This window comes from Phasianus colchicus, chromosome 2 (genome assembly GCF_987193195.1).
Source record: "Phasianus colchicus chromosome 2, bPhaCol1.hap1.1, whole genome shotgun sequence".
Lineage (NCBI taxonomy): Eukaryota > Metazoa > Chordata > Aves > Galliformes > Phasianidae > Phasianus > Phasianus colchicus.
The window spans coordinates 27,571,171-27,598,030 of NC_143437.1; the positions used below are offsets into that span (position 1 = coordinate 27,571,171).

Below are 26,860 nucleotides of genomic sequence, written 5' to 3' on the forward strand. Positions count from 1 at the left end.
GGCGCTCCCCGCTGCGGGCTGAGCGCGGGGCGGCCGCGGCCGTGCGGGGCCCGGGGCGGCTGGGAGGGGGGGCGCCATGCCCGGCTGGGGCCGCGGGCAGGCGGCGGGCAGGCGGCGCTGCTGCCGCGAGCGGGGCCCGGAGCCTCGGGCGGCGGGGGGCTTCGCCGGCCCTCAGTGAGCACCCGGCAGCGCGGTGCCTGCCTCCTTCCTGAAGCGTAGCGGCGAGAAAGGCAGGGGAAGTGCGGTATTTATTTCTGTGGGGCCTCGCTCCGCCCCGCGGCCCCCAACGAGGGGCAGGACCCAGGGCACGGCTGGCCGCAGCCTCGCCTCGCCTCGCGCCGTGCCGGGCGCTGGATGCCAGCCCCGCCGCGCTGCCGCGAGCCCGGCGGCGGCGGCGGCTGGGCGTTTGGAGGTGTGCGCGTGTGCTTAACCCCTTCTTGGCTCCTCGGACTTGTACCATGCTGAAGGTCCTCACCAAAAAGCTCAGGAACCAGACTTTGAACGAAATTCAGCCTTTCCAGCTAAAGGTAAGGATGGGCGGTGTCGTCTCGGGTGCTTTCGGGCCATCCAGGTAACAAGGACCAGGGATGACAAGGGGCAGTAACTTGTGATGTTTGTTATGCTGGGCCGATTTCCTTTGAGGCGGTGCGCTAGGCAGGAGCTGGCCTGGGCTGTATCCCTGCTACCAGAGTCGTGTTCTTTGCGCACGGTAGGTTACACGGGAGGCACGTGAATGTAAATGGTTTGTGTGTTTTTCAGTCTAGAAGTACTTACTTTTAACGGGGTTGACGTTCAGCTGCGTGTGCATTCACTACTCTCTCTGGGCACCTTTGTATGCACTTTATCTGCAGCCTTCCAGCCCTCTCCGGACTAGAACCCTGCCGCACTAGGTGCAATGCAAACACGGTTGCCTGAAATGCCTTACAGTTCAGTATTTGCATTTCTCTCCCTTCTGCTCCAGAAAGCTGCAATCTGAGCTGCAGTTTGCAGCCTGGCTCCCTGCGTTGACCCATGGTTTTTCAAACTCTGCTTATGTCCTTCTTTAGTGTTTAAAAAAAAAAAAAAAGAAAGCTGGGATCACAGATTCAGGACAAGGAATAGCTAAACTGTTCTTGCTAAACTAAATGCAAGGAGGAATCTCTTAACTGTATGCAGTGGGATGAAAATGGAGTCACAGTCAGTTAGAAGAATTACCACATTATGAGTTGGCAAAAGTATTGTGAACTGAGGGGTTCTCACTCAAATCAGCAGTTAGTCTGGATCTGCATCCATACAGCTTGCAGTGTAGTATCTGGCCCTGAATAAAGAAGTGATGTGGGAAAAGCAGCAGCCCTCAGCGCCTGGGATGGGGGCTGGGGAATCTGCACACCAGGCTCCAGTGGAGCCTTTTGTATGTGTTACACAGAGGCAGATTGCAGCGTGGCTGCACTTCTGCACAGTCACTGTAGACAGGCTGATGACAACTTTGTTAGAAAGGGAAGTAATGTTGCCTCAAACTTTTCTGTCTCCGTACTTCAGCTGGTCTTGTGGGAGGCAGGATTAGATTTTGGTTTTGGAAACAAAATAGCAGCATTACAGTGTGTGTGTAGAATACCTCTGTGCAGAGGCAATTGGGGATCTCTCTTGAATGCGATGTTTCTGGATCTAGTGGCTGTGATCACCTCCCTTAGCTTCATTGTTTGTCTCTTAGAGCCTGAAGTTGTGAAGCCATAAGGCCCTTCTGATGGAGCTGCTGGGGATATGTACAGCATTCAGGATGCTGGAGTACGTGCAGGGAAACCTCAGGATGCGGTACCTGCAGCCATTTTGCTCGTGGTAGTGCCAAGGTTGTGTGCTGCCAACAGGTGGTCTGCATTTTTGCAATCTCAGTAGAGAAAGCAGATTCAAGCTTGTGTTGTTCCTTGCAAGCATAGACCTTCAGAGGTAGCATTGCAGCCTGCTGTGGTGACTGGTACAATGACTGGTATACATGTGTACGGGCAGAAAGCCAGACTTGCAAACTGTGGGTTTATATATGTTTTGTAGGCCTTTGGGGACCACATGCAGCAGCCTGCTTTTACTTGAGCCTTGTACCAGTGCATGAACCACTTAATTAGAGCATGCACACTCTGTCTCTGTGCAGAGCCAGCTCTCTTTGCAGGTGAAGAGGTGGCTTCCTGTGGCTGCGCTGTGCATGGGCCCTGCAATGAGTCCAGCTGACCCACACCATCTCCATCTCCTGCCGCAGTCTGTGGGGCTGTCAGACACTGGCTGGGCTTGTGTGCCCTCTGCTGCTTTGCATGAGTCTGTGTATGTAATCTGTGTAATGTGTGCATTTTTTGGCTTGCGTGGTACATGTGTTGTTTGAAAGATCCAGTCCTGCTGTCACTGAAACCTGGTGGAAAGTTAGTGAAGTGTGAGCATCAAGTCAGGCCTATAGTAGCTTGAATGCAGAATGAGCAACCAATGAGAGTAGAATTAAGTACTCATCTCCATTCACCACCCAAACCAAGAGCTTTCTGAGCTTTAAGGCCAGTATGGTTGGTGGCTGTTCTCCTTCACTACCCACTTGCTTTTGCACTTCATGACCTTTGTTGGAAGTTCCCAAATTCAAGAGAAAACAAACCGCTACTGTGTTTCAGGCTTGCAGCAGAACTGCAATCAGACAGAGTCCTGGGAGACCGTCCTTGGGTGAATTGTCAACTCATTTTTGTAAACTTGGGAGAGCTGACTGACCTCTGGTTGGCATCCTAGCTCTGGGAACTTTTTCAGGATGAAATTTCTGCCCACTGTGAAGATCTTATTTTGCCAGCATGTCCTGAATTGGCTAAGTGTGGCTGTGATGAGTGTTTCTAGACTTCTCCCCCTGTAGAAGCTGAGTGGCCTCACATAGTGAGTCCAGGATTCTACATGCATCAGCTGCTATATTAATGGACTTTCCTTCTTTCTTTGTAGTGTTGCTCTTTAGGTAGTTGATCACTAAAGCTGCTTGGAGGGCTTTGACTTAAGAGGTGTGCTGGTGTTACTGAGAAACTTCTTGTCCCTTTGTTATCCCTTTAGCAGAAGTCACTGTGATATGAAAGGAAGGACTGGCTGACTGACATTTCACCTTCCGTTGGGGTAGTGCGCTCAGCCAGCAATTCCTGGTCAGAGTGACTGGGCTGTGAAGCTTGATAGTTAGGGTTTGTGTTTGATCCTGCTGCGTCCTTGCTAGACATTCACTCCTCAGCAGTGGAGGCAGCTCAGTGGCAGCTTCTGAGCTGCTGTGGTCCACAGTCCAGCCCTTTGGCTCGGAGTCCTTCAGCTGCTACAGCCAAGCCCAAGACAGGATGTAAGTTGGAGTCTTATTCCTCAGACCTCTTGCTTTGATCATCTGGTGTTCTTGATTAGAGATTAGGCCAGATTTAGAAACCTACGCTGTTTGGCTAGAAACATAGAGCCAGTAACAGCTCTGAGTGTATGGGATAGGGATCATCTCTGGTAACAGCTGGCAACTGGGCCTGTTCCAGAGCAGTGTGTGGGACAGCAGAAAGGAGTGACAAAAAGGAGCTGTGCCACATCCTAGTGAAATGTTTCAAACAGGGTGATGAGAGAAGCCCGTAACTCAAGATCAGAATTTTTAGCTGGTTTTCCAGTATTTCAATCTAGTAGAATTTCTATTTCTTTTTCATAGCTTTAGACTGATATCCCTGAGAGTCCATCCTGAAATACAAATAAAATTGTTCAAGGTAGCTTTTAAGATGTGTATCCTGGGTTTGCACGTGGGTTATGAGAGAGTCTCGAGCCCTCAAGAAGTGCTCTCTGCCCAGCTCACAGGGCTTGCTACAAATGAAATACTTATCCCCAGTTTGGGGCAGGGGTTTCTAGCACAAATGAATTCGTTCTGAATCCCTCTTCCACTCCTGTGCTCCTGTGTATTTATGTAGTGGGTAAAGTGTAGGTGTCGGTTTTGTAAGCTTTGCTTGCAGGCAAGCTCCTTGGGGCAGGGAGCATCTGCTTGGTACAAGTCTGTGCATTGCCAGTCAAACTAAATCCTTAATTAGTGGCCCTAGGTGTTATCAGAATGCAGCAGTTGCGTTGTGGTGTATAAGATTAGCTGGCTGGAACATGCAGCTGAACAGAGCTTGGCACTTGAAGGGTGGCAATTTCACTCCAGAGAATTGACTTCTCTTGTCAATTCAAATGGCTTTGGAGACTATGCAGATGATACTTTAATCTACAAAAGTTTCTGAATTACCTGCAAATTGGGCTCGCTCCTTTTTGAGGGGGTAGAGTTACTTAAGACATGTTTGTCATTTCCTTAATCAATGAAATGAAGTCACATGCAGGTCTGTCCTAGTCACAGAGAACTGCATTCTGTTCCATGTAATTCTAGCCTCACGCCTGCTTAAAAGGGAACTGTGGACTGGGCACTAACAAAGCCACCATGTTAGCTTTCTTCACGTATCCTTGCGGCTTGCACATGTGCCTATGCAGTGATGGGGACCTGCATCTGCATCTGGCGTCGGCTATGAGGCTCGGGGCTGGCCATCCCTGAGGAGTGACTGGGCTTCGTCCTGGCCCTCCCTGTGTTTGGTTGCCTTGGTTGGTCATGCACAGTGAGCCTCAGGCCTGCAGGAGTTGACTTGTGAGACCCTGTCCCAGTGGGAGCTGGTTACTCTGCAGAGCAGGAGGGCTATTAAACTTTTTCTTCTTGAATCAAAATAGAGCCAAGTAGCTCCCTTATTATTGATGCACAGTGGGTGCGCTCTGAAAGATCCGTTTAAGGCTCATGCTTTGTATGAATGAGGGCAGATTAATTTCCGTCTGTCTGAGCTGACTGCCTGTCACGTGCTCAGCCAGCCACTGGCCTTCAGGCTGGCTGATGGCAGCTTGGCACAATAAGATCTTAGCTTCGTCTGTCTCCTGTGGTGTGTGAAGCTGTTCTCTGCTTTGTGGATTTTCAGCACATCCCACTGAACAGGTTCATCGCTTCAGGGCTGTAGGAGTCTGCTTTAAACCAAAGCTTTACCATTCCATCTATTAACACCTGGTAACACTAGATGCTTCTGGCTTGTCTTAGACTCACTCAGCAGGAGGACAAGCAGTTACATGAAAGTGTGTAAGTACAGTTTTAGCTGAGAGGTCTGAAGTTAAAATACTGATAATTTGGACTAAAATGACGTTAGTGGGTCAAAAATATTGTGACAAATACTTTGCCGAGGTGGAGCACAACAGCCAATCCCTGCCACTCAGCTGGTTTTTGAGATTTCTGCCTGAGGCCTTGTAAAATAAAAGGTTTGCAATTTCTTCTACTCAGCTTCTAAGTTCTGAATCTTCAAGGTTTGTCATCTTCTCTGTGCATTCGTCCAGCACTAGTAAAATCCTGTAACAACTTAATTCCAGAGTGTGGGACTTCAGACAGATTTCAGGCATAAAGAGAAGTTTATTGAGATTGGGATGATTCAGTGAGTCATCCTTTCAGTTGCCCTCATTTATAAATTAATACAGGCTAGATTCAAATAAATGAGAACTCCACACATACACTGCCACAAAGAAATCTCATTACTTTCCCGTGTATTTCCCAATTCTTGCTTTTATTTGAATGAAAAATTGAATTCTGAAAACTCAATTTTTGAAAATGTAATCCTATGTATTTAACTTCTGCATTTCAGTGAAAACAGATTAATCCATTTTACTTTGCTGGACAGTGCAGTTCTACTTAATTTCCTGCTGTCATGCACCATCTTAAGCTCCTGAATTGCTCTGTTTGGGATGTTTTCTTGAGCAGAAATGTGGCTTATATTTGAAGTGAAAATAGAAAGTGGACTCAGGTAATCATTTATTTTTATGGCTTTTGCAAAACAGTGGGTTCATCTTTTATTTTTTTATTTTATTTGTTTGTTTTGAAGTGCAGAGCTTCCCTTCACTGAGGACATCTCTGTGGAGTGGTAATTGGTCAGGGGACCACTCTGCCATAGTGTCAAAATCTCTGGCTGCTCCTGGAACGTGTCTGGGGTCACAGGAGTGTTATTGGGATGTCTCAGTATGGGAACCGAGGGCTGTATTCATTTTTCATTGGGAAATACACTCCCACCCACAGTGTAGGCAGCGCCAGCCCTTCTGTCTCCCCACATTTATCTGGAGCCCCTATTCAGAGGGATGTGGGTTGCTGGGTGACCCAGCTGTTCCTAGCAACCAACATCGCAGCTATGTATGCACTCAGGCCTGTTTTCTGCTGCAGTGACTGTTATATGTGGCTGTGGGCAGAGCCCACGTGTCCTTTCACCATCGTTGACCAGCACAGTCAGCCAACAGAGCTGTTTTTGAAAAAGGAACCAGCACCACCCACAGCTGCTCCATGTGAACACCCAGGCAAGGGTTTAGAGAAGTTGATTAGTTGTGGCCATGGATTGTACAGAAAGCATTCCCCATCAAGTATGGACTCTGTGTGGACACAGCCTCTCTCGTTTGTGACCCAAGGCCTAAAGGTCTATGTAAAGAGTGTGTGGCCCAATCTGACCCATGCAGAGCTGTCTCTTTGCAAGCCCACACACAGGCCTGCCTAAGCTGTAGGGCCATGGCACACGTGTGGAGTACAATTCAAAGAGGTCTGTTTTCTTCTGGACCAGCTTGGTCACTACTTGGGGATGCACAGCTCATGGTGCTGCTGAGCCGTTCTGCACTCTTTTGCTGTTCTTTTTGTTTGTTTGTTTTTAAACCTCTCATGCCCATTATAACCTCTTCTCTATTGTGGGCTGGTCTCTCTGCACATTGACCTGGACTCCATGTGTATCTCAGTATGCACTCTGGTTGTTGTGGGGCAGGTGCTTTGAGGTTGGGGCATCTTGGAAGCTGGCTGAGTCTCTCTTCCTCCTCTGCACTTACTATGGCTCACCAGAGGGTGGGCAAGATAGACTTTTTTTTGTTGTATTTGATACCATCCCAGAAGAATGGGACTGCAACAACAGAGCATCCTTTGTGTGAGTGTATCATATGTAAAGATCACATGGTAGCCTCTGTAGACTAGCCTTGATAGCCTGATGGAGAGTAAAATGCTGTAGAAGAAAGTTCCTGGAGGATCTCGATGTAAGTAAGTGCTTTATCAGGAAGATCTCTGGCAAAGCTGCCATGAACTGCTTGTGCAGTAATCCCAATCATGGATCTTCCTAGTTGTTCTCGATCGGCCAGGGCAACGGGGGCTAAGAGCCCAAAGACAGCTCTGAGAGCAACTGGCAGCTCTGCAAGCAGCTTGCAGCCCAGCTTGTTAACAGCCCTCTCCTTTAGTACTTCTTTAGTTTAGGAAGCTGGCTTACTTCTCAGGCTTATAGTAGGAAAGCTCCTTCAATTTGCCAAGACTTGGGCTGTGATGCTGAGAACAGAGATCAATACTTGTTGCCTATTGACATGCATCTTCCAAAGTAATGTTGTCATTGTGATGTGACAAAACCTGGGGAGGTGTCCCTCAGGCTTGGTAGACTGTGGGGGCTGTGGCTTGTATTCCTCAAATACTAAGGGTGACTGGGTTGGTTTGTCATTATCCCTGGCAAACACCTGGGAAAAGCCCTTTGCAGCCTTTCCTGGAATCAACCTTTGCTCCAAAATCAGCTTGTATGACAAAACTTAAGAATTCAGAATTGGAAACACCTTTGAGGGAAAAAGTAGCTGATGCCCGAGTCTAGGTGTCCTAAGGAGATTTTGCTTAATAACGTTTCTCTCCCACTTTAGGAATAAACAAAACTTATTTTGGGGATGGATGAGGTTTCTTACCTGACTGCAAGGCAAATGGTCCTTATTCGAATTTAGAATTATGAAAGGAGATGAGATCTCTGCATAAAGTACACCCAGGTACCTCAACACTCATTCAGATTTGCAGTGAGAATAGATAAACCTTGGTGTCTGACACATGCAGGGAACAAAATGTATTGATTGGCCCTGGGCAGCTGATTAATCAGTTTGACCGGGCTGCAGGCCTGGTTTTGAGCCAGTGGTTTCAAGGAGAGTTAAGAATTCAATTGCTAATGGTATAAGTCTTGTCCCCTCCCACTGCTGTTGTTCAGAAACAGGTCTCTCTATACCCCTTTCTAACAGGGTCATGCTGTTTCTCTGATGTAGGTGCTTTATTTCTTTTCTTTCATTCTTTTTTCTTTCTTATTTCATACCGTTGTCCTTACCTCTTGTCATCAGAAGTCAGTTTGCTGTGATCTTTATTGGCATGATGAGAAGAAAACTTAACTTGGTTGAATAGGGAATTGCCTATATTGAGGAAAGTTGCCTGAGAAACAGCTAGGTCCTCCAGTGTGCTGAGAATGCATCTTGTTATATGATGGGAAAATATAAAATAATCCTTCCATATCCTGTTACCCAGTTATTACGTACAAAGCTCAGTGGTTGTCTGCAGCCAGATTGTTTTTTGTGTGCATTTATATATTTACTTCATTTCTGAGAATTGGTTATTAAGAAGAACTGAAAGTTTTATGGCCAAAGGGTAATTAACAGAAGAGAACAACGATATATGAAATGGACCATATCAAGCAACAAAATTTAGAAGCTTAAAAAATCAACAACTTGTGTGTGTGTGTGTGTGTATATATATTTTCATCGAAGACCCTTTATTCTGACTCTGATGGAGCAAGCTGTTCTTAGGAAAGCCTTTGGTTTTGCACAGAACTTCAGCGTAATGCAACTTCCTCTGTCTCTCACCTGAAATGATCTGTGGAGGTGCCAGTTTAGTATGCTTGGTTGCTCTTCATAGTGCATGAAGTGAGTCAGTTCTGCAAGAACAACATTAGGTTTTGTTTTGTGCATCCACTTGTGATGTGACACCACATGTAAATGCACGTGCTGTATCAAAGATCTCATTTTGAGAGCTGATGCTGTGTTACTGGGTTTACTGTTGTAAAACAAGGTGGCTTTGGTGTAAAACCATAGAAATGATGCATCTCACATCTGCTTGTACTCAAAAGGGTTAATGTGGGATTTTAAGAGGAGGAGAAGCCTGAAATGTCTCATGTGCTCCAAATGCATTTTCCAGACTGTAAGGCTTTGTTCCTTGTGTTTGCAAATCTGGCTAATGTAGTTCTTTATGGCTGAGCAGAGGTGAGTGTTGAGTGAGGTCTCCCAACACAAGCAACTTCTCTTCAGCTAGTGAAGTATCTCATGGCAATGGCAGTTGCCCTCTGGGTCTGCAGAGGAGAAAATGGAAAAACTGTTACCAGATGTGTTGTATATGCCAGCTCCTTTCAGGCTGCACCGGCTGAAGAGACCCGTGCGATGCTGGAGAGCTGCTGTAAGTTGTCGGAGAAGCTGGCCTGCATGAAGGGAGCTCTTCGCAGCACAGCTGTGTAGGTAGGCCTCTTGGAGTGGGGTGGGAGTTGGGAGGAGTGTATTGAAATCCCTGTAGGCTAAGCAGGATGGTTAGCAGCAGTGTGAGCAACCATCATCCATTCTACCCTGTCCATAGGTATGAGTCAGATGAGGTCAATGCTGTAGGTCCCTCTCATTCTTGGTGTTCCTTGTACTGTCCTCCCCTCCTGTCTGAGAGAGCTGTCAGCCTGTGATAAGTAGCGCTGCTTTTAATCTGTTTGGAGATGAGGTTCAGCAGCACATGGTCTGTAAATTGCAGACGGAGCTCAGTCACTGTATCTTTGTGCAGGGTGGATGAGGCCTTGTAATGGAAGGAGAGCTTCAGTCTTTAATCCTTCAGGCTCCTTCTTGTCTTCCTGACTGCTGTGCTTTGTGGTGTCAGCGCTGCTAAATAGCACTGATCCTGCAAGATGGAAGCCAGGGGAATGCAAAGGCTTCATGCTATGAGTTGTCAGGAGCTGACCTCCTTGCTAGGGAATCTCTTTGCAGCACAACTCTTTTGTAGGTTGCTTCTTTCTGACACGTTCCTGACATATTATTTTGACACTGCTTTATTTGCTAATTCCTTTCTGAGCTATGTACATAAAATGCTGTCTCTGTGCACTGGATAAGAAGGATAACAGGTGGATACTAGTCTTCCAGGAGAATTCCATGAAACTTGGATATGGTTTAGCTATAAATCTCTTTATCACATCAGCAAAGGCACGAACAGAGTAGCGCGGAAATGGAGAGAAATACTGCAAGGCTCCATTGCATGCAGGTGCCTGCTGTCTGAGGCAGGGCTGTGTTGTGTATTTTGCTCTGTATATGGTTCTTGGTACCACAGTAAATTCTCCAAACCTCAACCAGCTTCTTAAGCTAGTGATGTAAAAAGTTAATAACTATGAAATGAGCAATAACTGTCCTCTCTATTGTCAAGACTTTGTGACTTGTGGTCTTTGCAGTGTTTCTCTGCCTCCTTCCAATCTGTGAAACTACTTTTGGAAGTAAGTAGGTTCCAGGCCTTTGCAGACTGTGTCTGACTGTACTGCAGCGTTCCCACAAAACAAACAAACAAACAAAAACAAAAACAAAAACAAACAAACAAAAAACAAAAAAAAACAGGAATGGCTTTGCTATATTCAACATGGGACAAGCCAGGAAAACAAGGGCTGTGAGTAGTGCCGTGTCTCACGAGCCCATCACCAGTTTCAGCCAGATGGCTGCTCTGTCAAACAAAGCAGCTTTCAGGGGTTACAGACCCTACGTTTGAATCCTAGCCATTTTCAGGAAAGTGGGGAAAAAAGTTTGGAGGCAGAGCTATGATGGAAAGTTAAAAACAAAATCAAGAAAGAATTCAGAAGGATTTTCTGAAGTAGGACTGTGCTGGCTGAAAGGCTAGCTGTTGATGGACTGCATCTGTAAAGTCCATATCTAGTTTGGGCAGTCATTTTTCTCTTGTAGATGTTTGAAGACTGAACGGAGCCTTTCATTTCATTGCTTTTATTAAGGAGAGAGCAAGTATTACAGCTTGGTTTGCTAGCATTAAGTGCTTATTGCAATGCTGTGTATCTCTAAAATAAAAATTAAAGAACTTGGGAGAAAAAGGAAGTTAGTTTGAAGGTCTGTTTGACTCACTCCTTCCCTATTCCTCATGCTGTTCCATGGCTTGTAATGGCCTTTTAGCATCTCATCATCTCCCTTGCTTTCCCACTCTAATTCAGATTTTCTTCAGGGGTGGAATGATGGCACCTCCTTCATTCAAGATCAGGCAGTGTCCCATGGCAACTGCTGCTATTGTTGACCTGGAAAAATAACTGGGGAAATTTAAGTAAAATGTTTTTAACTAAGTCCAAGTCAGCACCTTAGTTATGGAAGAACAGGATTTTTTCCAGCTTAAAGGGAACAAGTGAGTGAGTGGAGAGGCTCTTAGTTCATTTCCTCTCACTTCTCCTTTTTCATGGCTTGTCATAGATCTGTTCAGCAGTTGCATCGTGAAGATCTTGCAAAGCACTGGAACAGACAGTCAGCAGAGGGAAGGAACTGTCTCCCCCCCAGTTGCGTGGAAATATCTTTGAAATATTCTGCACACCCAGATTATTGCTTATTGAAATGGCTTGGCAAACTCTTCTGCACTCGTTTCCACATGCTGTAAGATGTTCTTCTGCACTTGCAGGTGCTCATTGCACACTTCTAGCTCTTCCAGGCTGCATGTGGTTAGCCGGATGCTTATCTTGCTTCTCCTCATGCACACAGCCTCCACTGTACCAAACAACTCTGCTCATACTTAATTTTTTTAGGGCAGTACAGCCAGTAAGTGAGGACTGCTGGGAAAGATATGTTCTGCCATAGAAATAAGGCTGCCTTTTCTTTTTGTAAGCTGATAGATGATTATTAATGTAACTAATTTTGATCACATGATAGCTTAATTTCTCCTCTGTAAGCAAAGACCAGGAGGAGCTGCAGGTTAATAGGATTTTTTATTGTGCAAATACAACAGTGTTTCAGGGCATGACACTAAGGGTGGTTGGGCCTTTCAGTGCCTGGGCAATTCTAGCTGCAGCTAGTTGTCATTACTCATCTGACAAGCAGAGGTGGGGAAGAGACAGACTTTTGTCTCTAGCTTTTTCTTACATCTGTTTGTCTTTTATGATAAATCTCTCCCAAAGTTAAATGTTTTGCACTCATTTCTTCTTAAATATCACCTGGCTATTGTACACAAAACCATCTTTACTTACTAGAGTTTGGTGCAAAATCAAGTGTACGGGGGAGTTTGTGTTTCCATCTGGTACAGTGAGAGTCCTTAACCTGACAGGATGCATGTCTGGTGCTGGAGGACCCAGGTGTAAGGCTGAAATCCACATCAACAGGAGGCTTCTGTCTTTGAACTTTAGATCTTTGCATTTCTGCAAGAAAGAGTGGAGGGTGGATGGGCACCTGTTCTTGTGGTTTTGTGCCACGACTTGTAAACATTCACATCCATGTGAATTGGAGATCTTTTCTTTGCTTGTGTATGTTGAAGTATAGCATGTGTGGGGCACAGTTCAGCATGCTCTTGCTGACCCAGCCTGAGTAGGGTGCAGGACTAGAGGATCCCTTCCAATCTAAAAAGTTCTGCAATTCATGTGCTGTGAATGAGGTCTAGTAGGATCTTTGACATAGAGATCCAAGTTTTTTGTTATCACAGTATCACTGTTCAGAGTTCATGAGGCAAACAGGACTGTTCTGCCTAAGACAAAAGCACAGTTTTGACTAAGGTTGGATGGGGACTTTAGAAGGGAAGCTGGAGATTTGAACACTCTATTTAGTGAGACGCTGTTGAAGAGAGGAAAACGTAACTGTTGAAGCCTAGGAAGAGTCAATGGAGAGGATTTATCTCCAACTGGTGAATGCATTAGTATTTGACTTCCTGTATCTTTATAGTTTTGGAAATGATTGTTATCCGTGCAAATTTTCAGTCCTTTTTCCAATCTGAAATTAATATTTGCCTATGTAATATGTTACACATAAAGCTCTTTGCCATAAAATTTGAACATTTTGAAGTTAATGCTTGTCTTCTATGAGTGCTGGTTCTCTGCTAGGCTGGGAACAAGGAGGCTAGCATATCATATGCAGAAGGCTGGGAGACTTCATTTCCCAAAACTGCGACATAATTTGCGGAAGGATTTACTAATAAAAGGAGAGTTTAACAATACTAAAATGGAAAGCCCTGATAAATGACTAATGGGAGGGAAATGATCGTGTCTGTGGCTGAAGGATGGGAAGACCAAGCAGGACAATATTTGCATATACATAACCCACACAAAATTGTAGATGAGAGAATTTGTGAAAGACGGTGCCAGTGATGTGACATGAGAAGGAAAGTGACTTTTGAGTTTCATTTTTTTTAGTCATGCATGACCTGCACAGTTGCTGAGTTTCAGGGCTTTTTTTACAGTTAATATTTTCACAATATACGTCGCAAGCTGATTTCAATGAATAATCTAGAGCAAGGGTTTAATAGCAGAAGAAATAAGTCTGGATGTCATGAGGAATGGGCTTCTGGTCTAATGTTCTTTCTAGACAAAAGATTAGTATTACAAAGAGTAGCACTTTATATTTTGTTATTAAGTTGTCCTTATAAGAGTGGATGCTTGCTTTTTGAAACACTGAGGATGATTAACATTATGGGAGCCCCTTTTTCCACGAACCTTTTGTATTGTTCTACCACTGTAATTTCTTTGGTATGTGCAGTAGGACCAAATCCACAAACTCAGTTTCTTCTTGATTGAAACAGGGTTTCTTCTCTTTCAAGTGCTCTGGACAAAACCTTTTGAGGACTGTTCAGGACAACTCAGAAGGGCAACATTGGGCTGCCTGTGCGACAAGGAGTGTAGCAGAGACTAATTATCCATGGTGAAACTAGGAGTCATCTAAATTGCACTTGTGCAGGAAGCAGGCTAGCTGCATTGCACTTGGATGGAGAGGGCTGGGTGTTTTGGAAATGCAGGACCAGCAAACACAAAGACCTTCAGAATGTCAATCGTTGATTCAAATCCAACTCCTGTTTTAATCATCTCAGGCCAGTGACATTGGACAGTGGCTCATTGACCTGTATGTGCTAAGTGTCACAGCCTCTCTTGGAAGCAGAACCGTGCCGTGCATTGGCATTCTCACAGTATAAAGCTCAGAGCTGATGGGTTTCCCACACAGAGACCTTAAAGCTCATTGAAACTCCAGCGATGTCCAAATTTACTTATTTATTTATTTAGCTCTTGTTATTTATTTTTTAATGTGCAAATGAGTAACAAAGTAAGGTCAGTACCTCTCAGGTTAGAACTGGAGCCCTAGCTTTTGTTCCGATGACAAGGCCACTGTCTGTCTGTTCAGCAGCCAGCACAATGGTATCTCAGTGTCAGCTGCCCACCCCCAGGGCACAAACAGGGTATTATACCTGTTCTGGGGACAGCTAGAACTCTGTTAATTTGGCAGTGTTCCTCAGCACTGCCTTTATTAAATAACACGTATGTGTGAATGTATGCAAGAAAGTTGTAGTTGTGGTAGAAAAGCAACTCCCTGCGTTTACTTCAAGAATATTAGGAACACAGATAAATCTTGGCCACTTTCCCCATTTGTGATTTGACAACTGGAAAAGTAGCTTAAAAAGACAAGCAAGGTAGAAAGATATTTTATGGCTTCATAAAGGACCTTGTAAATATGGAAGGTTATAAGGTAGCTCTAAAAAAAAAAAAAAAAAGAGAGAAAAAGTTGGCAGCAGACTTCTTCAGCGGTTTAAATTCTCTAGAGGATGGTGACAAAGTAGGTGAGTTGAACTAATATCTGTCAAATTTAGTATCAGTCAGTATTTCCCTGCTATTTCTCTGTGTCAGTTGTAGATGTCTTTCACTCAGAGGCACCTAATTAAATGTAGTTGCACTTTTGGGTGTCTGGGAGGCTGAAACACTCCAAGGACATTTCCCTGGGAACAGTGGCGGAGGGGAGATGAGTCCATATCAGTATAATGGTTGTTTGCTGCCTCGCCTTATATAAAAGTCAAGCACAGCTCATGAAACACCTTTCAAGTGGAAACACGGCATGTAATTTTTGAATTGAAACCCATTGTCACTGGATACTGTTGTGGCCAGAGACTCAGAGAAAGCTAAGAATGATGGGAATATTTGTTATTTGGGATAAGAAGGTGTAAGGGATAATAAAGCTCATGTTGTAGTGATGATGTTATTCCAGAACTCTCTCTTAATGTTTCTGTTGAAGTATTGTATCTTCCTTTGACTCATTTCTTTTTGGCACTGCCAGAAACACATAGTAAGCTGTGTAGTTCCAAGGTTTGATCGGGTGTAATAACTTCCAGGTATGCCCTGTGTAGCAGATCATAAGTTGGGAACTAGGGAGGTAGGGTTTCCTCTACATATAACCAACTCCTGCTGAGTTTCTGATATGACCTGCAAAAATTTGGATTCGGATCTCAGTCCTTCTCCGTAGGTTGCCACCAAGTTTGCTTAGTGTTAGGACACATGTAGTGTAAGTGGTATTTGGGTATGCAGTAAGTGGCTTGCTCGAGTCCATTGGCTGGCTCAATGCAAATATCTCTGAAAATTCCTGATAGGCAAAATACATGAGCTGTCATTACTCTTGGGGCAAATATTTAAGGGTGTCCACTTAAACTCTAAGTATTGGTGTTGGCAGGGAGAGTATAATGTTGTTTGTCACATTGCTGTAGAAGCCTGTTTCTTTTATTTCTTTTATATTCTTCAGAGTCATGCTGTAGGAAAGTGAGATGTCTGTTCTTTTGTGGCTTGTGTGTGTCTTCAAGGGGAAGTGTGGGTACATATATAAGATGGCTAAAGTTAACATGCCGCATCCACCTGTGGGTGCCTCGCGAGATGATAGTGCTGTTTACAGGATGCCTTTTTTTTTTCTCTTCCCCCCTACAGTGATGGGTTTTGAAGATTCAGTTGTCCACATGATGTGGATGTGGTAGGCCATGATGGTTATAAGCAGTACATCTGGGGAACTAAGGACAGAGTAAATTCATTGTGCTTGGGAAAGAACTGGTGGTACAGTAAGGTGGAAATAGTGGTAGGTTGTTTGTCTGTGTTGCTGCAAGTAAGAGGATGTGATGGGAGTTTGAGGTTGGGAGATGAGGATGTGTTAACAGGGAGGTGCTATGGTGGGGTGTGTGCGGTTAGATGGGGTGGATGCCTGCAGGATATGAGAAGGGGAGGGTGGGGGAAGTGGCTTGGGCAGCAACGAGGCAGTGCTCAGTATTCATGATGAAGACTTCTCTTTCTCCTTGCTCCCTAGATCTCCTACCCCCCAAGTGATGAGGACAGCGATGACTCTGAGGGAGAGAACCAGGAACTTGTTCAAATCGACAGAGGTAAAGGGACAAGATAGGAGGGTCCTGGAATACTACAGTTGAAGTGTGCTTTGATTTTCATATGTGCTCCTGCAAATGCCTCCTTCACAGTCCCCACTGTACCACAACCAGATTCATTAAATCGGGCACCTTGAAGTTTTTGGAACCTCACAGAGAGAAGCTGGTGATATCAGATGCTGTAGTCACACTTTTCTTATCAATGATAAATAACTGTTAACCACATGTTAAGCTGGTAGTACTGTAGATGTGGGGTGGTCAATATCTCCTATCAGATCAGCAGCAGAGCTGGGAGTGAGAATGTATCTTCTGTTCCATACTTGTGCATCCATATTGTCTTTGTTCTAGGTTTTATCTTCCTTTTTGCTTCCAGTTTTGACCTTCCTTTCCCCATGATCCTGGACTCATTTGTCATTAGCTCCCTCCTGCACTGTTGGTATTGGGTAGCTCTGTTACTGAATCTAGCTAGGCATTTTGGAAAGGTGTTTAGGTGTTTTGCCATTGCTTTTGGATGTGATTTATTTTTTTTATCTGCAAGAAATATATCTGTTCAGCTGTAGTAAGTCTCTGCCACTTATACACACACTATGTTTTATCACAGTTTGACCCACTTAAGTGGATTTTTGTGCAAAGACAGGAGAACTCAAATTCCTGACCCATAGAGCATGTCCAGCCAAAATTGAAAGTTGTCCTCATGTACTTGCCTCCAGAACAGGTAAAATATGCTGAGCTTATGGCTGAAGGCAGGCTCTTCTATATGAAAAATTTTGGAATAGTAGGTGGACCTTTAGCTCGAGAAACCAAATCTGCTATTTGAGCTACAGATGTGCTTCTTAGAATTAGAATATTCTTAGAATACCGTAACTTATGTGTTTCCTCTGCCCTGAGAACTGTTCACTGGAACTTAATATTTCTAGCTAGAGATAAGAGCCTGACAGCGCACTTGTAAGACCATGTCCTCTCTGCCTTTTGAGGGTAAGGTAGGTAGCAGGTCCATGTTCTTGTTGTGTGACTGGACATCCAGCTAACAGTTTGTGAGCAGTATGGTCTAAAGAAAGATCTGGAAACTTCTGTGGGTAGCATTCAGCAGAGACATTTCTTCTGGGAAGAGAATGTGGAAAACAGCTCAGAAGTTTTCTTGGGAGGAAGTAATGAAAATGGGTCAGTAGAAATGAGGCCCATTTCATGGCATGAGATGGAGATCTGGGCTGTCATTTCTCTCTCTCTCTTCCCACCAGAGAGAAGACGGAATTGTACCTTGACCCCTCTGGCCACCAACCAGCTACAGAATCAGGAGAACCAATGCTGCAAGGTCCGGGCTCTTCTCCATGCCAGCCTGGATCGCCACAGCTCGGAAGAGGAGCTGGAGCGCATCAACCGAGAGTTTGCTGCTGAGAAGCGGAAGTGGTCCCAGGTCAGCAGGCTTGCATGCTGCAGTGACAGCAACAACACCTCCTCCAGTGATGAAGAAGTGAAGAACTTGTGTGCCATGTCCTTCCAGCCTGTTGCAGAGCAGGCTGATGGTCTGCATGCAAGCCCAAGCCCTGTGCTGTTCAGTGCCTCCCCTCCCAAGAGACTCCAGCCTCTGGTGCGCAACCCAGCCTCTAGACCTTTAATCCTGACGAGTGTTGGGGCAGGCCTTGAGCAAGTCATGCCATGTAAGAGACATCGGCAAGGATATGGGGATAAGATCTGCAGGCCCAGCCTTGACCTGGAAAAAATGCAGCAGGTAAGGCACAGCTTCATACCACGAAAGTGGCATCACTTGAGAGGAGGTGTTGTAAGCTAAAGTTGAAGAGGATTATTGAGGCAGGGCTCAGTAAATTCAAGAAGTTGTTTCCTGTGGTTGTGCCTTCAGAGGCATAATTGGTTCTGTAGTTCTTCTGCAGTTTGTTTAGGATAAATTAGTTTAGATACCTCTTTTAAGAGGTAAAGTTGCTGCAACTTTAATGGCTTTTGCTACAGTTGTGCCTCTATCTTGATATTAGGAATTCAACACATACTCTGGGTTATTGTGTGGCATAGGAACAAAATCACTGGAATTGGGTCAGGTTACTCCTGCTGCCGTGAACTGACTCATGCCTGTCCTATTTACTCTGATAGGAACTAATTGTTCAGGGGCGTATAAGTGAGCATCCGTGCAGAGGAAGTAGGTGTAGATTTGAAGTTAGGTACTAAGCATCTGTGAGTTTCTTGACCTCCTTGGACTTGTCTTATTCTGCTTTTCTGCTTACAGCAATGTAAAACTATACTTTTTACATCCTTAATAGTTTACAAAAGCAAACTGCTTTAGCTGCACTTACTCTAGATTTTGCTCTAAGGGGGTGAGACTGAGCCTAGGGTCAACTAAGGAAGGGACACGTGGCATGCCTAGTATAGGATGCGAGTTGGCCTGCACAGTGCCTGTCTGTTGCTGCTCTTCAAAGAGGTGTTGCTACAGAGTTAGTATTGCAAACTGGTCTTCATTATTTGCACTGGTATAATGTAAGTCTGAAGGAATATCTGCAGACATCTGCTGATCCTGGCAAATTGCAGTAATTTAAAGACAGTTATTTTGAATTCTGAATTTCCTCTCATTAGGGAAGAATTTTGCTGCCTCTGGTTGGCTGGATGTACTAGATCTGACCTCATGAAGAATGTTCCCATTAAGCCTATGAGATGGACCAGTTGGGAAGAAAAAAAAAAAAAAAAAAAAAGAATAACACAGAAATAACTATGTATTTTCCATTTCCCTAAACTAATTTTAAAATGATACATTTTGGGAGACTTTAGCTTAGGTGAGCCAACACAAAGGGAGATGTAGCCTGAATTTTGTAGGACTTTGATCAGTTGTATTTTTAGATTTTTAATTGGTTTATTTTCAACTGGTAAGCTCTTGAAGCTTTATGATTATTTCTTCCTTGATCCAGAAAGTCTCAATCACTGTGTGTCTTTGCTTGTCACCTGTACTAGTTTCTGCTATGAAAATCATGAGAGAAGTGGTGTAGATTCAGACTTTTGCTGACTTGTTTCTTAGGACAGTGATGTGAAATCTATTTTTGATTTTGAGTTCTGCTGCAGAACCCTTATATGAAGCTGGGCAAGTCTTGGTCAGTATTTCTATCCCCTAGCTGTCCAACAGGAGCTACAAATTTCTTTCTTCATCTGTCTTCATCCTCCAACAAAAATGCCACTTTTATTAAATGTCTGGGCATTTGGCATAATGTGCCTTTTTAGTTATCAAAACAGTGCAGATGAGCAAAGTTGGTGTAAACTGGCTACTCAAAGGCTCCACCTGGACTCTGTCCATCAAGCCACTCTTGCTTTGTGATTTGTTTCCTTACTATCTTACGTATTTATTTGCCAGAATGAAGCTGATGGACTTGATCAGATAGATACTTTTCTGAACAGCAGATGTTTCCCACACTTGTCGCTGAGAATTCATGCAGCTCCATGTATCTGGCAAAATTATTTAGTTCTAGAAGCAGATATGTTCAGAGACAGGAAGATATGTGCATGCTATAGTTGCTCAGGTGTGGGTGAAGAGATGGTGAGTGCTTTGTCTTTGCATCAAATCCTGTTTCTGTTGGATGGTGATAGAAGATTAGTCCAGAGAGTTGTGGTGTGGAGTGGCTCTGTGTTGGGATGCTTAAGCTGTTTTTAGGATTGAACAAACAAGGCAGTTTTTGCAGGAAAATGTGTCTTCCTGGGCTCCAGTGAATTTATGCCTTTTTATAAGGAAGGAGAACAAATTTAAGAGAGAAAAGTGGGCTGGGGGAAGTCTTGAGTGCATTTAAGGGATTAGGGTATTGCTGTGCTTCTACTTCCATGGCCTGTGGATAAAATGGAAATCTCCACCATCTGGACCTTTCAGTTCAGCCTTTCTCAGCAGGAGAGGCTGCATAAGAGCATGTTTAAAACGTCCCATTCTGGTTAGGTGCCAAGCCATGTCTTTCCAGCTTCACAGGACAGTGTGATTCTACCCTTTTGTGCCCCAGCCATCAGTTTGGACAGTTGCCGGAGTATTACCCACCCTGGTTGGTTAGCTACCCGCTTCATTTCTTCTCTATTGAGGCTAAGAAGGGGAATTCAATACACGCTTTTCTTCACTTCTCCAAAGGACTGGAAAATTACCTCAGAAGACTTCTTCTTTTCTTTCCCTTAATTGGGCTGAAATACCCTGGCTCGTGCAGACGCCTGTATTGCTGCAGTGAATGCCTTCTCCTAGCTGCCCCTTGATCACGGTTCTTAGATAGCAACCTCATTACGCGCAGGCCCTGCTGCCAACCACTTGCCATTTAATGAAAGCTGTGTGTGTCCCAGAAAGACTGGCACCCTGTTAACATGAGCAGATCTGGCTTTTGTGGCAGTGCTGATTCTCGAGGTCAGGCAGAGCATGGAGAGCTTTTGATGGTTTGAGGTAAAAGCAACAAGGACCACAAAGTTTGACAGACATATAAGGAGGTCCAGGGGATGAGACTGATTGTTCTTGACATGCTCTGTAAACAGAGAGGAAATAAATGATCCTTCCTCCTGTGCCATTTACTGGGGCTTGCTGGAGCTCTGTTGACTTTTCAAGATGGTGAAAGTAGATTTCACCACCAGCCTTTGCAGGGAGAGAGATCATAATCTGAGAGGAGCTTTGGATTGGCAAGATGAGTAAACAAACTGTTTTCGTTTATATGTGGGTAGGTGGTTGGTAGGGAAAGCATCATTTAAAAGTACAAAGCAGAATCTGCGTACTTAGGTAGTTTTAATCATTGGGTAGTTTTGAACAAGTGAAACGCTTCTGCTATGGTTTACCTGTGTGTATGAGTAGATAATATCAAACTTTCATTGTCTTATGGAGGCCTAATGCATCATTTAGAATGCTTTGAGATTCTAGGATGAAAAGGGCTAGCACAAAAGAGAAAAATGCACCTGAAACTTGAATTTCTTGTTGCAGACACTGCACTATTTTGGTGAGTGAATAGTTTCAGTGCATGATGGGTGATGGAGGCTTTGTCTTGGCTTGGCACTGAAGTGACCTGGGGCAGCATTATCTCTGATCTGAACTTAGCTGTATGATCAAGCTCAGTGGTTCTTCTGATGAATACTTGAATGCTGGCATTTTGGTTGGACAGGCACTGGCAGGCTTTGAAAGCTTTCTTTTGGGCTGATATCAATTGCACAGGAGCTGCCGGAAAGTAAGCTATGGGCATGCACCATAAAATGATGAAGGAGGATTCAGTGTGTGCACTCTGGTCCACTGGAGTCTGGGCTTTGTGCTGCTAATGGATCCAGGGTGAAATTTCCACATCCTTAACACAGCTGGGCTTTGCCCTTGCCTGCCTCTCCCAAACTTGACAAATAGCTTCCAGATAGAGAATGTGAGAGCTCACAAGTCCTTTTCACCTTTCATCCTCCCATTTGAATCCAGCCCTTGTCAGTTACTGAAAATTGTTATCATCTGTTGTCTTTTCTGAGCTTGCCTCTCACTGCTCAGGGTTGCCAGAAAACCCACTCCTGCACTGGTCATATTTTCATCTCTCTCTGCCCTGGGCCTCGCTCCCCAGAGTGACTGAGTCATTGATCTGTGCTGAGCATAATGGTTTTCACCACTTCTTCACAGACCTATTCTGGAATTGTCTGTTCCAGGTGTGAAAAGCTGAGCCATAGTAGTTCTTTGTCCCCTAGTACAGTTGTTTGCTTCTTGAAACAGTATAATAAGGAAACTCTTGTAGAAACCAGTTGCGCCATGATAGAATGAGAAATTCTGCTTCTGGTGACCTTCTGCTGTTTTGCTTTTATTTTTCACCTCCAAAAAATACTCTATGGCAGCTGTTCATCCCACACTGAAGCCTCTGACCATCTCACCCCTGCCAGTATTTGGCCATGAAGCAGCCAATAAAACAAATGCAATGCATAGCTGCTGCAAGACAATCCTAGCATGGGAAAGTCAGGGGTTGAAAAAAAAAATAGTAGACTGGTCATCTAGCAAGGATATAGTTCTGCTGCAGAAGGCTCTGGGATTCCGAACACGTACCATGTGGGGCATGGTAGATATCTCATTTTTTTTTCTCTTTTTGAAAGCAGTGAGGAGATGTTCTCTTCTGATTTGTTGTCTCACAATGCCTTCCGTCTGATGTCTGGTTTGTGAATTCAGGAAATTGTAATCTGGTGATGAAGTATGGTATGGGGAGGAAGAGTGCCTTCTGAGAATGCCCAGGTCTGGGAATTAGAGAGACTCAGTAACAAGGGAAGGCACGAGGAACCTCATGGTGTTCAGAGGAGGTGATTACAGTTCTGTCAGGCAGTAAATATCTTTATCTTTCTCTGCATCCCGAGTGTTTCCTGGATGGTTCTTACTCTCTAATCCATGCAAAAACTGTAGTGGAAGTGCCTGCATACATCAAGACTGGATGAATCAGAGCAGAATAGAGTAGTAAGCCATGCAGAGTTTAGCTTACCTGCTTTCTAGGAAGGAGAATGTTTTCCTTTCCTTTCCTGAGGGAGCAAGTGATGTTGTTACTTTGCTGACAGTAAGGCTGAAGTTCACCTCCTGCCATGGTGCCTGCTTCTAAACATCAAGGACAAGGTGAGTAAGATAAATCATTCTACTCCTAAACTTTCAGCACAGATCAACGTGATAGAGGTTAAGCAATCTCACAGAATGGCTGAGGTTGAAAGGAACCTCTGAAGATCATCTTGCCCAACTGTCCTGCACCAGCAGGGCCATCTAGAGCCAGTGGTCCAGGACCAGGTCCAGACAGCTTTTAAATATGTCCCAGGATGCAGACTGCACATCTGTGTATGGGTGCTTCTGCCTGGAAATCTTTATCTCTTTTTCCCTATATATCTATTCGTGTAACTTTGCCTTCTCTTGTGAGGAGATGTTAAGTGATACCGTTATTTGGACTGCTGTAGAACCATGGTACCGTTGGTTGCATCCAAGCATGAGCCAGTAGTGAGAACATCTGGTGGAACATCTGAAACCTGGTTCCTTAAAGTGCTGCTTTGGATCTTGAAAGATGAGATGGTTGGTGACTAGTTTGGTTAGGGTGATCTGGAGTATACCAAAGAGCTTTAATGAGTTAATGGAAGAACATACTGAAGGGAAGAGAGAGATCTGAGAGTTAGGAAGGGGAAGAGGAGGTTAGAAATCAGTGGAAACAACTAAGAATCTTTATTTTTTAAAATTTATTTTTGGTATTACGATTCCCAAAGGGACAATAATAGTACCTGGCACCAGTGGTAGTAAGTTATAATCCTGAGGTTAAAGCCAGTGGCTTATCATTTAGATTGGCAGGCTTGCTGGCTACCTTCCCAACTCAGCTGCCTTTCTTTTTTCTCTTAGCTCCAAAGCCTGGTAAGAAGGTATTAGGCTAGAGCTGCTTCTTTGGCTGCAGACCAGGGAGAGGAGATCAGATGGGCATATGGGCATCACTGGCATATGTCCTTGGGATTTGACTTAGGGAGATGTTCTGGGTGATGCTGGTGGTACTACGTGTGGTTTTATCTACTGGTGTGACTCTGAGGGGTAGGTAGTCCTGGAGGGAGCAAATGGGCCATCCCAGGGTATCTGGAAGAGGTGAACTAGTTGAGCAAGTGAAAGGCAGGCAGGGAAAGCATCTGTCTGTATGTGAATGAGCTTTTGACCTCTGTGTCGTTTTTTTATCTCTTGTCAGAGCACCACTGAAAGTAATACCTACTGTTACTAGCAGAAGGCAAAGCCCAGTGTCCTGTACCTACTGGCAGTGATTTATGGTGGGCTGCCAGCAGGCTGCAACAAAAATCATGCAGCAAAATCCACAGACTGTAACTGCAGCAATGACACAGCTAGTCAAAATACGAAGTGGGGTGAATGGTTGATTGTCACAGCGTGGGCACTGGGTTGTGTACCCAAGGGTGACCACCTTTTTGACATATATCCATTCTGTCTCCTTTGTGTTGTCTGCTGGAGGCCCTTTTTGAAGAAGGTTTTGGAAGGATGTTTTGTTTCTCACTTTGACACGATACAGTGCAGGATACTGCTGGTGTGCTCCCTCTCTCTGAATTCAGCCCAAATAGACTTAGGGGCCCAGCAGATTAAGAAGTTATGCTGCAATTTGTTTTTACTTTCCATCAAGACCACTTAATAGATGTTCCCTGTAAATGAAGGTCAAGGCCTTCTTTCTAGTGGTCTCTAGAACAGAGCAGGATTATCCTCACCTCCCTCCTCTTTGACATGTCTGGACTAGAAGGAGTGCCTGGGTTGGGTCCCAGTGTGGCTGTTTGTTAGCCAGATACCTCTCCCTTCCCACTCCTCCCTCAGCATGTGGCTCATTGTGATACAAATATCTCATCGTTGCCTGGGGAGAAAAGGAGTTAGCAGGCGGCTTTGCCATATGCTGTAACTGCCCATGTTGTATTCAGTCTGCAGATGAATGGATCTCTCTTCAGGCGTGATAAGTTGCATCTTTTGCTCACGGTAACAACCTCTGAAGAGGAGAAAGATTTACAGTTAACTTCTTCAGAGGAATGTTGAGGTGAATTTAAGAGGATTGGAAAGTGTAGAGTAAGTAGCTGTTGGGACCCACGGGTTTGTTCCTGTTGTAGCCGAGCATGGGATGCTGGTGTCAGTTTTCTGATCACTTTTTTTTTTTGACTTAACTATATAGATGAGAACCTGGAATGAGTGGAAGAAAAAGGTTAGGCCTTCTCTTGTTCCTCCCCAGCTGCCACTAGTAGCATTGAATTCCCATCTTAAGCATTTACACAAGTGACCAGTCAGCACCCACGAGATAATGAGAGCAGCTACTGCTTAAAAATCACACTGTAAGAGCAAGTTATGAAAGTTATGGCAGCAAGAGATGGAGTGTAAGAGCTTTTTTCCCCTCTGCTCTCCCCTGGTGCTGTGTAGCTCTGCATCTCAAGTTAAGACACTTTCCTTGTCTAGCTGTTGTTACCAGTTGTGTTTGAGAGGTGACCCAGGTACCTGAGCAATCTGTGTCCTCCTAGGAAGAGAGGGCAAGAAGGATGGAGGGAGCTGTGGTTTGGAAACAGCAGAAACAGAGACGTCTTCTGATTGATTTATTAATGCCAGTGCTTCAGTTTTGCTACCACAGACTGAAAGTAGGCAGCTTGTCTTGGAGCATGTCTGAGACTTGAAAACCACAGCAGCCATTACTGTTGAGCAGGCAGAAGCTGGCTGAGCTTTTAAAGCCAAGTCTGTGACTAGAGTAAACACTCTAGGAAATACTGTTTTTTGAGAAGAGCTTTGGTGCGGTAGAATAGTCAGCCTGGCTGTCATCAGTGCAGCTGTCCTTGGCGTGGGCTGGGGCTTAGCTCTGATTTTCTGCCTTAACTCTGAATAGCCTCTCCATTGTTGGTTCAAATGAGAATTGTGCTGCTGGGCTCTGCTTTTGCTGTCTTTAAGCTGGTTGATGTCAGTGAGAGTTTTGGGCATTGGTCCATGGCTCAACTCACAGAAGGAGGCACTCAACAGTGGCATCTACTTCTCATGTAAATTGAAAAAGCATTAAACCAGTGCAAATTCACCTCTAAAGCTTCTCGTTCTTCTCTAGACCTTTATTCCCAGATACACACTTCTAGTGGAGTTGCAATTGATTATGATGAAATAATGATCAGTGAGTCAGAGACAAACACCTTGAGCCCCAACCAAAAATGTGTTGCTACATTTTTTCTAAATGCAAGATTTCAAAATCATAGGTGTGTCTTGGAGACCACAAGTAAATTAAAAATACATAAATGAAGATATTTCAAAGAAATCCTCTTAAGTTTGCTGGCTTTCCTCTTTGAAAATGTTATTTTTCAATCTCTTAGACATTGCTAGCTCATTTAAAGTACCTCTTCAGGTTCGATCAGAAATGAATTTGCAAAGCTCAAGATTCTGTAAAGTATTAGGAATTTAATGTAAATGATAAGGCTGTGAAAATTGAAAATTAATTTTTATTTTTACAAATATGCTTGTTTTAAAATCCTTCTGTTTTAAATATCCTTGTGAGGAATAATTCCACCTTTATGTGTTTGAGCATGGAAAACTATGTTGAGCAGTTATAGAAACGATTAAACCATGAATTATTTCACAGGTTACTTTGCTAGTGGTGTTGGTGTGCTCATTTTTGACAGCATAGGTGAATCTTTTGCCTACCTGTGGAGATTTTAGAAATTCCTTATGTTGAATATTGCTTCACAGACTCATCAGACACTCCTATGGGTTCTGGCATGGTGGCATGTGGGGATAATGGGATTAAGAAACAAGAAACAGTTTAACAAAACATTTTCCAAAATGCAAAGCTAAGGGGGTCTGTGTAGTTCTGTAATAGGTAGAGCTATCCTTAAACTAGAGTCAGATGCTTGATTTTTGTTGCTGCCATAAATCCATACTTGTTATATTACAGATGTTGTGGTTTGCAACACGGGAAACTACCACAGGTCAGGGAATGGCTGAGCCAAGTAATTTGCTCTTCAGGTGCAAATATTCCAATCACTCAAATAATCTCAAAACTATTCATATAAATGTGATATAAATTCTTGCTTTTATTATCAACTTTCTCTCCACAGAGGATCACAGCAAGCTAGCCTTGAGACATTCAGGTCTGCCTCTGTACTCTGTTCTTTCCTCTCTTAATGAGATTATCTGAACTTTTCCTGTTATCCAGTGTGGTGGGTGAAAGAGCCCTCATGGTCCTATGATATGACCATTCCATAAGCATGAGGACT

General features: G+C 44.2%; 1 protein-coding gene across 5 annotated transcripts in view; it reads left to right on the top strand.

The window, feature by feature from the left end:
• Positions 1 to 92: 92 nt before the first annotated feature.
• The window catches only part of LOC116229712 (uncharacterized), a 52,724-nt gene continuing 25,956 nt past the window's right edge, over positions 93 to 26,860 (top strand). For 2 of the 5 annotated variants that reach the window (XR_004167078.2, XM_031594377.2), the window contains exons 1-3: positions 95 to 527; positions 16,105 to 16,180; positions 17,416 to 17,906. Coding sequence is in view for 4 of the 5 variants with exons in the window: in XM_031594377.2 (XP_031450237.1) it covers positions 459 to 527; positions 16,105 to 16,180; positions 17,416 to 17,906 (636 nt within the window). In the remaining variant the exon portion in view is untranslated. Of the gene's footprint in view, positions 528 to 16,104; positions 16,181 to 17,415; positions 17,907 to 26,860 lie in introns of all 5 variants that reach the window. The other 3 variants (XM_031594394.2, XM_090135187.1, XM_031594386.2) reach the window with 3 other exon arrangements.